This window comes from Podarcis erhardii, assembly GCF_964252035.2.
Source record: "Podarcis erhardii genome assembly, chromosome: 17".
NCBI lineage: Eukaryota > Metazoa > Chordata > Lepidosauria > Squamata > Lacertidae > Podarcis > Podarcis erhardii.
Window position 1 is genome coordinate 6,522,176 of NC_138515.1, and position 13,558 is coordinate 6,535,733.

At 45.7% G+C, this 13,558-nt stretch overlaps 1 protein-coding gene across 1 annotated transcript in view; it reads right to left on the bottom strand.

The window, feature by feature from the left end:
* Positions 1 to 393: 393 nt before the first annotated feature.
* The window catches only part of LOC309332351 (phospholipid phosphatase 3-like), a 33,689-nt gene continuing 20,524 nt past the window's right edge, over positions 394 to 13,558 (bottom strand). The window contains exons 4-6 of the mRNA XM_081845509.1: positions 11,405 to 11,462; positions 4,175 to 4,351; positions 394 to 1,326 (exon numbers count right to left, since the gene is read on the bottom strand). Of these exons, the coding sequence (XP_081701635.1) occupies positions 1,225 to 1,326; positions 4,175 to 4,351; positions 11,405 to 11,462 (337 nt within the window). The 3' untranslated portion in view covers positions 394 to 1,224. The remainder of the gene's footprint in view (positions 1,327 to 4,174; positions 4,352 to 11,404; positions 11,463 to 13,558) is intronic.

Genomic DNA, 13,558 nt, shown 5'->3' on the forward strand with positions numbered 1-13,558 from the left:
GATGCCTCGCTGGTTGAGAAACACACTTATTTCCTCATCGCTCTTTAGGACCCAATCCGGTTTTATACTGTAATCCTGCCTATAGCATTTATCCTCAAAACAATTGCATTATTGGCATGATGTCAAAGAAAGGTGTGACTGGATAGGAAAGAACATCTGGAGGGAAAGGGTTTGACTCTTCACAACCATGAGGACTAGATGACCACTTTTTGTTTTGAGTGAAAGGTAAGTATCTCAGGGACTCATTCTGTATCAGGTACCAAGTCCTGTGCCAGCGGAATCGCAGGACCCAAACGGCGCCGCCAGTGCTTTTGGAACCTCGTGCTCAGCTATGAGGGATGTTCTGAGGTCCATATGCAGTCTACCCTCCCGTAAGTCAGTTATTAATCTAGGTGATTGTCAGTACCATTTATTACAAAAAAACACAACACATTTCACATTATGGGGAGCGGAAGCGTTGGGTGGGGTGGAGGGTGGGAGGTATCTGGCAGCACCAGGGTGCCCTGGTATGAACTTGCAGGTCCTCCACGATTTTCCAGACACTTTCCTCCCAACTCCACCTCCCAAGCCTGTGGTTCATTCCTTCATGAATATGCTTCTGCAAGACACATCGCTTGGCCTTTCCAGCAGCTGAGAGACATCACTAGCACAGCAGAGACTGGATTCTCAAGGAGCCACCAGCCTTTCTCCTAGCAACGCAGCCCGAGTGCATAATGTTTCAAGGGTGAGATCATCCCAGTACTACTGAGGAGGAAGGGCAGAACTTCCTGCGTCGAAAAAAATAAGATGATGGGGGATTTCCTTCTCTTGAGAATATCATCTAAAAGGAAACCCAAAGTGGCAGCGATGATGTGACCACTGGATTCTTTGATAGAGGGAAAGCTCATAAAGGAGTGGTCTCATGTGTACAAACCCAAAGGGAAAACAAGAGTGCCCTGTCCATCATTGTGAAGACAGAGGGATCTCTGGCACAGAGGTGCCCTAACAGCCAGGAGAACACTGCTCCCTTTTCCCTCTTCTTGGTGCTTCCAGCAGCTGGTGCAGCAGTGGATGTTGGCATGGCAGTGAGCAAAAGCTCCCTTGTGGCCCCTAGCAGGTGGCAAGGCAGTGGCTGCCCCGACTGGCGCCGATGTGGGCAGTGAGTGCCAAGCAACTGGCGCAACAGTTCAAGGCTCCTGTAGTCAGCCAGACAAGAGTGTGTCTCTGACCCCCAGCGAACATGCCCTAGCAATCGGTGTGGCAGTCTGAGCTGGGAGTGTCCAAGGCGACTGGCGGCAGGTGGCGAGGCTGGTGCTTGCAGTGAAACATGCTGGATACATGGAAGGCCTGAAAATGGAGAGAAGAGAAAGAGGACGTCAGACATAGCCAGGCCCACCCAATACCCTCTCAAGAGGCAGCAGCTCAGGTAGCTGCAGAAGGAGCAGGCACAGCACACAACTTTGCCAGTCCTGACTGAACACAGAATCTCATGAAGGCAGCCTCCCCCAACCTGGTGAGCTGGAGATAATTTTGACTTCCGTCCCGCTTGACCAAAGGCCATGCTGGCTGGGGCTGTTGGAAGTTGTGGCCAGGGCCAGTTTTAGGTTTTATGAGGCCCTCAGCTACTGAAGGTAATGGGGCCCTTTATATGTCCAGATGTCCTTTGTCAACAACAAATTGTCTCTGTTTTTTTGTGTTGAATATGTGCTATATGGTCATTTATGGATCAACTAGGTATCTAAAGCCATTTGCACATGTTGTCATGCAACCTGTCCATGCAGAATGCAGGCACCCTAAATTTAGAAGACATATGAAGGCAGCCCTGTTCAGGGAAGTTTTTAATGTGTGACATTTTAATGCATTTTTAATCTTTGTTGGAAGCCGCCCAGAGTGGCTGGAGAAACCCAGACAGATGGGCAGGGTACAAATAATAATAATAATAATAATAATAATTATTATTATTATTATTATTATTATTATTGAAATGAGTGATATTGTAAGTTGCAGGCAGGACCCATTACTTACATCGTAGGAGCCAACACAACACAAAACACTGTTGCTGTATGTAGTTTTATTTTATTTGTTTTTTATCTTATATTTTGGAAATGAACATCCAGGTTCCCCCCCCCCTTAAATATTTTGGGGGCCCCCAAGAGAGTGGGGCCCTAAGCTATAGGTTGTTTAGCTTATACATAAAGCTGGCACTGGTCACAGACCACTTCACTACAGAACCTGGTTGTTTTTCAAAGGATATCCTCACTGCTGAGCTCATGGAAGACCTGGCTAGGAGTCTTCAATGAAGTGATCATAATAATGAACTGTTTTACAGGCCTGTCCACAACACACATGGCGTTAAGGAACTGGGCGTCCTTCCACGGCTCTCTACTTTTCCTTTTCAAAATTAAACATTGCCCCTACATTGCCCCTCCCTTGACATCAGTTTAGGCACAAAAAACATTTCAAAGGTTTATGTCATCAATCCCATCACACTAATGAGCCTTGTACATGTACAGTGGTGCCCCGCAAGACGAACGCCTCGCAAGACGGAAAACCCGCTAGACGAAAGGGTTTTCTGTTTTGGAGGCGCTTCGCTAAACGAATTTCTCTATGGGGTTGCTTCGCAAGACGAAAAAATCTTGCGAGTTCCCGCGGGTTTTTTCCACTCCCCCTCCTTTCCTAAGCCGCTAAGCCGCTTATCAGCTGTTCCGCTGATAAGCCGCTTAACAGCTGATCGCTAAAAGCCGCTAGACCGCTAATAGCGCTAATCCGCTAAGCTGTCAATGGGCTTGCTTCGCAAGATGAAAAAACCGCTAGACAAAGAGAATCGCGGAACGGATTCTTTTCGTCTTGCAAGGCACCACTGTACTGTGTGCATAATTCTTCGCTGCTCACTATCAACATTAAGAACCCATTCCTCCTTCACAGCGAGGGATAAGATTACTAAGCTAAGATTCCTTGATTCTATTCCCAGCTCCTAGGAATCTCAACTCCAGGGTTCAACATACTTCCTTGACTGGAGGCTGATGGGTGGAGCTGGGATCCCAATAGCCAGGGTAGGAAATTGAAGGATTTCCTCCCGGCCGCCTGCACACAATGCTAGCAAGGGTGTGCCCATCCTTAGTTATTTCCTGGCGGCTCACACCAAACCCCTGCTCCCTTCATCCAAGTGGATTTTTCTGCATCACTTAGTACAACACGCAACACAACCTGCCAAGCATTGCAACCACAGAGCTTCTTGCAACTTTATAGAAAAAGGGGGAAAGCAAAGGAAAGCCAGAATAATCAGAGATTAAGGGCATTTTCCCTGCAAGAAAAAAGGCTAATGTGTTTGGGGCACTATAGTTTAGAAAAAAGCAGAAGACAGAAGGTGACAGCATATTGAAATTTATGAAATGATGGATTAGAGCTTCTCTCTTCTCAATACTAGAACTCATTCAGGGTCACTCAAAGAAGCTAGCAGGTTAGCAGCAAGGAAGCTTCATTCCTGGGTTGTGCATAAACATTTCGGCACAAGCCATATCTGACTCAATTTGCTGCCACAAGATGTGGACATGGCTCCTGGCTTGTCCAGCTTTAAAAAGGGAATAAACAAATCCCTCTTGGTCATGTCTGTTGCTGGCTATCTGCCATCATAGCTAAATCAACCCTCCATGTTCAGAGGCAGTCTATCCCTGAATATGAGTTTCTGGTGGACAAATCGAGGAGAGGCCTTGTTGCCTTCAGGCTTTTATTGTGGGGTTCCTGGAGGTATGTGGTTGCCCTTTCCACTCCTGTAAACAGGCGGCTTTTTCTTAACGTTTCCTAACAGAAATGCAACGTAAGTGTTCTTAATGCATAAACAAATACAGTTTGCGAGAAACACCGACCCCACAGCGAGAACTAGAAGCAGGCTTGGTTAGGAATGCTTTGCCTTCCTACAGTCACACAGAACTGAACTTCGGTTGCAGAATTTCACTCCCAAAGAACCTCAGCTCGCTTGCTTGAAACTGTTTTCTCCCCTCTGATGAGCTTGGAAGAGGAGGAGCTGCTAAGTAAGATTTGCAGAGCAGTCAAAAGGTTGGAATTCTGCATCCAGATCTCTCTCTCTCTCTCTCTCTCTCTCTCTCTCTCTCTCTCTCACCTCAACAGGGAGCGACACTCTCCTCCCCCCAAAAGACAAGAGAAAGGGTCAACTAAGGGCAGAATCAGAACTCACCACCCAGCAAGCCACAAGTGCCCCCTGCAGCAGCCCCACAACCACATCTGACGGATGGTGCCGGTAGTCAGAGATGCGGGTCAGTCCGGTGTACAATGCAAGCATCAGCAGCACAAACTGGACCAATGGACGCAGCAGTCGAGCTCCCCGCCAAGTGAAGCGGGCCTGCAAGTAAAACTGGGGGAAGAAGAGGCAGAAAAAGGCTGTTAGCACAGAGAACGTCTGAGGGAAGTTTTGCCAATCTGTTTAGATCAGGGGTCAGCAAACTTTTTCAGCAGGGGGCCGGTCCACTGTCCCTCAGAACTTGCGGGGAGGCCAGAATATATTTTGGAAAAAACACACACAAACGAATTCCTATGCCCCACAAATAATCCAGAGATGCATTTTAAATAAAAGTACACATTCTACTCATGTAAAAACACCAGGCAGGCTCCACAAATAACCCAGAGATTCATTTTAAATAAAAGGACACATTCTACTCATGTAAGAACACGCTGATTCCTGGACCGTCCGTGGGCTGGATTTAGAAGGCAATTGGGCCGGATCTGGCACCCGGGCCTTAGTTTGCCTACCCATGGTTTAGACACATCTTGAACCTTGAGACATCAGCCAGGGATCTACAAGGACCACAGTCTATTGGAAACAACAGGCCAAGTAAATTGGGGAAAATGTATAAATCTAAATCAAAAAAGTGCTGGAAATGTATAGAGAAAGAAGGTTCTTTTTATCATATGTGGTGGTCTTCTAGAAAGGTTAAAGCTTACTGGGAAATGATATATCATGAATTGAAAAGGATGTTCAAAGTAACATTTGTAAAAAAAACCCCAGCAGCTTTTATTTTGGGAATTATAGGGACAGAACTACCTAAACTGTATAGAAACCTACTCATGTATGCTCCTACAGTGGCAAGAATGTTACTCGCCCCAAAATGGAAAGAAGCAGAAGTCCCAGCAAAGGAATAATGGATACAAAAACTTATGGAATATGCAGAAATTGTGGAACTTACTGGAAGAATAAGAAATCAAGATAACAAACTTTTTATAAAAGAATGGAAGTGGTTTATTGAATATTTACAGATAAATTATAAACAGAAAAGAACATTGGCAGAATTATTGTAACAACCTACAGTTTTATAAGAGTATATATTTAAAGTAGATTAATAACTGAGCAAATTAAGTTAATTAGGATATGCAGAAGATATTAAAAAGAAATTTAAGGAACCGCAGAAAGAGGGGGAAGGAAGTCAAGTTCTGAAATGTTAAAATGATTGTGAATTAAGTGAAATGTATAAACCTGAAAAGCATTTTTTTTAAAAGGAAAACAACAGAAGCATGCAAAGGGAAGGATCAGACTCCCAAATACAGAAGGGGAATGGGACATTAGGGGGTTTAGAAAGGGAAGGTGGAGATATTCAACCTACAATGTATGGGTAAATTACAGAGCAGCAGCCCCACTAAGTCTGCTGCAGCAAAGCCAGCAAAGAATTTGGTGGCCCCTTGAAGGATAACAAGCTTATGGTGGCTTAAGCTTCCCTAGGTAAAGAGAGCAAAAGGCACGGAGGGAGCGCTGCAACGTAGGGAGAGTGTAGATTTGGACTGGGGAGGCCCCAGTTCAGATCCCCACTCAGCCATGAATCTCACTGGATGACCTTGGGCTGGTCAGTACCTCTCTGCCAAACCTAGCTCCCAGGGCTGCAGCACAGATAAATAGAGGCAGCCCACGCATATGCTGTCCTGAGCTGTCAGAAGGAAGGCAAGAGAGACAACTGCCTGCTTCGTTGTTTTCCTGGTGTGTTCCTTTGACTCTCACCTTGCAAAACTGATCTCCTACTCAACTTTGTGTGCACACATGTATAGATGTGCATATATTCCGGTATACAATGGAACCTTGATTTTCAAGCGTCTCAGAAGCTGAACAATTCAGAAGATTAACACTGAAAACCTGGAAGTACAGTGGTACCTGGGGTTAAGAACTTAATTCGTTCCTTAACCTGAAACTGTTCTTAACCTGAGGTACCACTTTAGCTAATGGAGCCTCATCCTGAAGCAAAGTTCTTAACCCGAAGTACTATTTCTGGGTTAGCAGAGTCTGTAAACTAAAGTGTCTGTAAACTGAAGCGTCTGTAACCTGAGGTACTACTGTAATTGCTTCTGTTTTCAAACGCGCCTCGGAAGTCAAATGGCTTCCACTGCGTGTTTTTCCATTTTTTAAATGGATTTTGCCGATCGCCCACTGAACCTCGGTTTTCTGACGTTTCGGAAGACAAATGGTCTTCCGGAACGGATTACATTCGAAAACCGAGCTTCCACTGTACTAGAATAGTTAAGAGACACTGAGCAGTGAACCAGGAGGCCCCACCCCAAGTCTTGCCTTTGCTATGAGCTGCCTAGTTAAGCTGCTCAGAGAAAGCTCTCCTGGAGACCCTCTGCTTTCCCCCCAGGATCTGTTTCACAAACATGGGTGGCTGGAGATATTTCATCGGACAGGGGAGGGATACCTATAGCTCTTCAGATTTTGCTGAACTACAGTTCCCTTTATCTCTGATAACTAGCTATTAAGGCTGGGGCTGTTGTGAGTTATAGTCCAACAAGATTTGTTTCTCTTTTGTTATTATATATATTTTGGGGTTTTTATATTGTAAACCACCCTGTGATTGTCAGATGAAGGGCAGTATAGAAATAGAATACCGTACTTTTCCGTCTATAAGACGCCCCCTATTTTTGGGCTATTGTTGAGCTTTTTTTAGGGGGGAATGCCAAAAATCGCTCACCTACACAAATTGCTAAATCTGCCTCCTGTCTGTCCCCTCACTGGCAGAAGCTACCATTCGCCTGCCCAATTACCGCCACATCGGCCAATCAACACCACCCATTGACAAAGCAACCAATAACACACATAATAACCACTGACAGACATGGCAGCAAGCAATCTAACATCCACCCTATGCACTACCCATGTATAAGACGACTCCTACTTTTCAGCATGATTTTTAAGGGGGAAAACCTAGTCTTATACACCGAAAGGGGACGCGGGTGGCACTGTGGGTTAAACCACAGAGCCTAGGACTTGCCGATCAGAAGGTTGGCGGTTCAAATCCCCGTGACGGGGTGAGCTCCCGTTGCTTGGTCCCTGCTCCTGCCAACCTAGCAGTTCGAAAGCACGTCAAAGTGCAAGTAGATAAATAGGTACCGCTCTGGCGGGAAGGTAAATGGTGTTCGCCAGAAGCGGCTTAGTCATGCTGCCCACATGACCTGGAAGTTGTACGCCGGCTGCCTCAACCAATAAAACGAGATGAGAGCCGCAACCCCAGAGTCGGCCATGACTGGACCTAATGGTCAGGGGTCCCTTTACCTTTTATACACCGAAAAGTACGGTAAGTTTTTGCACCCTGTCATAGGGCAGCAATTTTGTTTTTTCTGTTGAGGACTGCATTCCCTTGCAGGTAATCTTGTCCTAGCTGCATGCTGGTGAGGAGCATGGTCAGAATCAAAGTTGTGCAGGACCATTTCTTCCCCGCTCCTCTTCCCCTCTAACAACACCTACATGAAAACAGGCCACGGGCTAGATTAAATTAGGCCAAAGACCACGCGTGGCCCAGGAGCCGCAGGCTGCCCCCATCTGTTTCAGGGAAACCAGACAGCCAGACAGGTCCTGTGTCTCCATCTCCATCTCGCTTCCTCCTCTCAGCCACTCCCTGTTTCCAGACTGATCTCTCACAGGGGAAGAGTCCCTGTTAGGTTGCCAGGCAAATCCCTCTTCTAAATATAGGAGAGTAAAGCATGACAGATTCTCAGAAGCCACAATAACAACAAAAATAATAATAAACAAACAAAATAAAAATAGCCAAACTGGGAGTAGGAGGCACAAACCAAAGCCCCAAAGACTCTGGAGTCCCATTTTGGTCTTGCGTGGTCTTTCTGAAGCCCTATTGGCAGTTTCTCACAAGTCACTGAGGCTGCATTGTGCCCTCTTTTACTTTGCAACCGACAAGCTCACAGGAGCCTGCAAATCCACATCTGCTAAGCCTTTAAGCCCAAGCCCTCAAGGAGGAGATAATAATCTACGTCTTCCGCATTTCATAACAGGAAATGGCCGTAGAGAAAGGTATGTCTGCTGACTCCAATAACTTCACCTGGAGCCAAAATTCCTGGTTCCCATCCACTTCCATCTAAATCCTGCACATTCCACTTTCTTCCCAGGGCCTAGTATAAATGTGCACATCCTCCAGCATTTCACAGAAGAAAAGAGGGATCCAATTGTGTTTGTGTAAGATAATTTATACAAGGTCTACTCTCAAACACCACTGCATGAGCCCTCCCCCTGCCTGGTGCAAACGAAACCATAGACATCCCTGGAGGCTCTCTCCCATTGCTGTACTAATTTACTCTCTGGTAGACAGCCCTGTACCAATTCAAAAGCAAAGAGGGTGCTTGGTTTTTTAATTAAGGATATGCCAGACTAACATCATTTTAAGGCAATTAGGTTTTCAACAGCTCAAATTGAACCAGGCACATGTAATGGCATGGTATAACAGTGCTTTGGTGTTAACATGCACATGGATTTCCTTATTCAAGCACTAGAAACGACTCCAGTATCAATTAGTTTATTTATATGCAAAGAACAACCAAAGACTGCACATACCCTTTCCATGGCTCCCAGTACGTTTCCGAGCACAATTCAAAATGTTGGTGCTGACTTTTAAAGCTCTAAACAGCCTCGGCCCAGTATACCTGAAGGAGCGCCTCCACCCCCATTGTTCTGCCCGGACACTGAGGTCCAGTGCCGAGGGCCTTCTGGCGGTTCCCTCTCTGTGAGAAGCCAATTACAGGGAACAAGGCAGAGGGCCTTTTCGGTAGTGGCACCCACCCTGTCAAAGCGCCCTCCCACCATATGTCAAAGAGAAAAACAACTACCAGACTTTTAGAAGACATCTGAAGGCAGCCCTGTTTAGGGAAGTTTTAAATGTTTGATGTTTTATCGCTTTTTAATTATTACAGTAATACCTCTGCGAATGTCCACTTCGTCTAGCGTCCATTCCAGCGAGCGTTTGCAGCAAACCTGGAAGTACCGGAATGGGTTACTTCCGGGTTTGCTGCTCGCGCATGCGAAGCACAAACCATTCTGCGCAGGTGCGCAGACGTAGCACTTTGCCCTGTGTCCTTTTCGGATAGTGGCTGGGGCTCCTGAATAGATCCTGGTCGCAAAACAAGGCACCACTGAAACCCAGTTAGATGGCTATGTATGTATGTATGTATGTATGTATGTATGTATAAATAAATAGTACTTCACAGATTGAAAACAGTTCAAAAGCCTAAGTGGATAAAAAGGTGCTGAAAAGACCATAGAGAAGACGCCTTGAAAGTCTCTTGGTTTTCCCTTCTCTATGGAGCCGCTACAGAAAACCCACCTCACTTCCCTTGATGGAGTCACGCAGAGCAAGATCTGAAGGTTTGGGCAGGTAAAAGCAGGTTTTAGAAACCCAAGAGACAGGTCTAAAACCGAACAAACCTAACATCAGCCACTAATACGTAATTGAAGAGGTATCTCCAAAATACCCTCAAAAGGGGCAGTGACTCACCAGGACCAGCCAGGTACCAGATTTGGGGGGTGGGGGCAGTCCCTGGTCAACAAGTGGAACGTGTTAGTATAAAATGTTTCTATTTTCACTTCCAACCTCTTTATCTGCTTACAAGCCCTCTCATTCCATCTAATCAATATGAAGACCGTTTCATTATAATTTCAATAGCAGCAGACCCCCCCCCGGGCAATATTTAGGAACAAAACACAGCTGTAATGTAAGAAAACATGGCTGTTAAAAGCAACACTTCTCCTGTTCAACTTGGGGGGCGGGGCGGACCTGTGACCCTCCAGCTGTTGTGGGAAAACAACTCCCATCATCCCTAAAGCACCAGTCAGGCTGGCAGGGGATGGTGGGAACCCAAATCCGTCTGGAGGTCCACAGTTTCCCCATTTCTGTCTTAATGCTTCTACTTCTTTAACATTCAATTTTAGATTGGTCAGCCGTGGAAATTAACCGCCCCAGCCAGACACCTTTTCCTTCCTCAGTGGAAAAGCTCTAGAGTTCCTGGCTTGGTGCCAGACTCTTCCATCCATGGATTTTTCTCATCCCAACTATATTTACCCTGCAAACTTAATCAGAGTTTTATATCAGTTTTTGCTGGAATGGTCTCCCTGTAGCACCTTAGGAGTTGTAGCTTGGTGAGGATGCAAAGTTTTGTGTTCGAGATCCCCCTTCAAACTATAATTCCTGATGTTGTCTGGGTGGAGGGAATAACTCTTAAACCAATTTAAGTTTGGGGTTGGGAGGTGCCCCATAAACCAAGGATAATTGGGTATACTTGAAGAGCACCCTCCTTCTGCTCCTCCTCTGGGAAGGAGTGGAAAGCCCCTGCAAGATATCTAGGCAATGTAAGTCCAGGAGCAAAGTTAAATTTATTTCTTTTTATATTGATGTGACCACATTGGTAGCTTCTTACTTAAAGACGGTATATAAACAATTTTAATAAACAAATACAAATAACATGTAAATTCACAGTTAAGGGAATGCAGAAAAGGGCCTTCAAAAAGATGCTTTGGAGAACGAAGACTTCTCCAAGAGTCTATTTCCAAATTATTTCCTCACCAGTCTGTGGAATTTTCTGGTACAGTGGTACCTTGGTTCTTGAACGGCTTAGTTGTCGAACAAACAAACCCAGAAGTACGTAAGTGTTCTGGGGTGCGAACATTTTTCAGAAGCCAAACGTCCAAGTGCAGGAAGCTCTTGCAGCTAATCGGAAGCTGCGCCCTGGTTTTTGAACAGTTTTGGGAGTTGAACAGACTCCCGGAACAGATTAAGTTTGCAAACCAAGGTACCACTGTGCCCAGAATGGGTTGCTAGGTAGAGCTCTCAGGTCTCATTCGCTCACCTGTGAGCATCCGAAACAAAACTTGGCGGAGGCTGCTCCACATGACAAACTATCCACACGAAGCAGCTCCTCATATGCATCACCTATTTTCACCACACCGTGTAAATATTTCCTGGAATTATGCAGGAAGCAGCTCAGACCTATGGCACGAAGCTGCTGCTCTGAACAGCTGTATTTCCAGTGGACAGCGACGCAGCTGCTTGCAAGGTGAATCAGGCCCCCTTTTACCCTGTGGCTCACAAGGTGGCCCGCAACACAACCACCCGAAGACCTTCCCCACGTAAAACTGCGCATAGGGACTTACCACCAGGTACATCATGGTATACATGGCAAAGGAGGCATGGCCGGAGTAGAATGACTTCCTGGAAGAGAAAATGATTGCTTTGTTAGATAAGAACAGAGCATGCAGTCTGCTAGATTATTACGGCAGAGGATTTCTGCTCACAGATCATGACAATGCAGTCTCTGTAACCTATTTACAACACTGTTCCTTCAGACACTTCTCACACCACCTATGCAAAGCAGCTTCCCTCTGTTCGATTCCTACTTCCTAGCAGTAGGGTTCAACTGAGAAAATGTTGGGCAACAGCTTGGGTAAGTCCCACTGAGTTAAATGCAATCTAACCCATTCATTTCAACAAGACCAAGATATCCCGGATATTAACTGTGTGGTGACCCAGGTTCAATGAAGTGGTTAAAGTGTTGGACAAGGGAAGGAGAGCCCCTCCCCCCTTCCAAATCTGTACTCAGCCATGATGCTCACTGCATGAGTTTGGGCCAGGGGCTCTCCTTTTTGCAAGGAAGACCACCTTGAGCTCCTTGGCGGAAAGGCGCGATATACAGTAGTACCTTGGTTCTCAAACGCCTTGGCAGCTAAATAACTTGGAACCCAAACACTGCAAACCCAGAAGTAAGTGTTCCAGTTTGCAAACCTTTTTCAGATGCCAAACGTGATCCGTTTTGAGAGCCACACTTCCATTTAGAGTGTTATGTTGAGGTCTGTCTGTTTTTACTATTTATTTTGCGTTTTTGTTTTTGTGGCTCTTTTTGTGTGTGTGACTGTGTGGAACCCAGTTCAGCTCCTGATTGATTGATTGATTGTGTGACTGCAGTACATTGTTTAATGCTTTCATTTTATGGTCTCGTTAGATAGTAAAATTCATGTTAAATTGCTGTTTTAGGGGTTATTTTTAAAAGTCTGGAACAGATTAATCCATTTTGCATTATTTTCTATGGGAAAGCGCGCCGTGGTTTTGGAATGCTTTGGTTTAGGAACAGACTTCCAGAATGGATTACATTTGAGAACCAAAGTACTACTGTACTTGTAACAAAATAAAATAAAATAAAATAGTCTTTGGTTAAGGTGTGAAAGCTAGACACCTAGGTCTTTGGGTTTTAGATCAATGATGACTAGCGACAAGATTCTATGTTACAATGTGCACATTGTTCTTTTAAGGGATGCCGAACTTTGACCCAGCTTCTCTTCCCAACATGTCTCTGTTCCTTTGAGGGTGAATGACCTCAGCCAGCTGATAACAAACCACATAAAATCTCTATTGGAGCCTTGGCAGGGAGAAAAGGGGCTGGGAAGGAGGTGAGTTGCAGGCGAGGGAGGGTTTTACACTCCCAACTGCTTGTGTCTCTTTAGCTTTTAAAATCAAAACCCTCATCTCACCTTCTAAGCATTCAAGGCAGCCCAGGCTTCAACACACACAGGCCTGCTCCCATCAAGTCTACTCTGGACTGGATAAGCTCTCCCTATCCCACTTGTACCTGTTGCCTCTTCAGCCAAGATGCATCCATCTCACTTGAGTCCCTCCAGAACTAAGAGAATAAACGTACACACCGGGCCTTGCCATTTCGGGGGGGGGGGGGGGTTCAGTTGCTTCAGCTCTATCCAAAGCAGGCCAGTGTTGTTCAGTGATGGCTCAAACCCCTTTCCACAGAAGAAATGTCAAATATACTACAGGATGGCCTGAGCCCACCTGTCCCTAGAAGTAAGCCTACATTAGGAAGGAGCCACTGTCTAGTTATATTTTATTGACAACACTCTGAATACTAGAATCCACGTCATCCAGTGAAGTTGAACAGTGAGAGATTCAGGAATCAATGGAAATGTTTTTTTCCACAGTGTTAAAAGTACAGCTGTACCCTGGAAGTCGAATGGAATCTGTTCCGGAAGTCCTTTCGACTTTCAAAACATTTGGAAACCAAAGCGGAGCTTCCTGCAGCCAACCAGAAGCCCTGTAAGCCCCGTCAGACGTTCGGCATCCAAAAAATAGTTCGTAAACTGGAACAGTCACTTCTGGGTTTGCGGCGTTTGGGAGCCAAAATGTTCAGGAACTAAGCTGTTCGAAAACCAAGGTACAGTCATACCTTGGGTTACGAACGCTGCGGGTTGCGCGTTTTTGGGTTGCGGACCACGCCGATCCTGGAAGTACCAGAATGGGTTACTTCT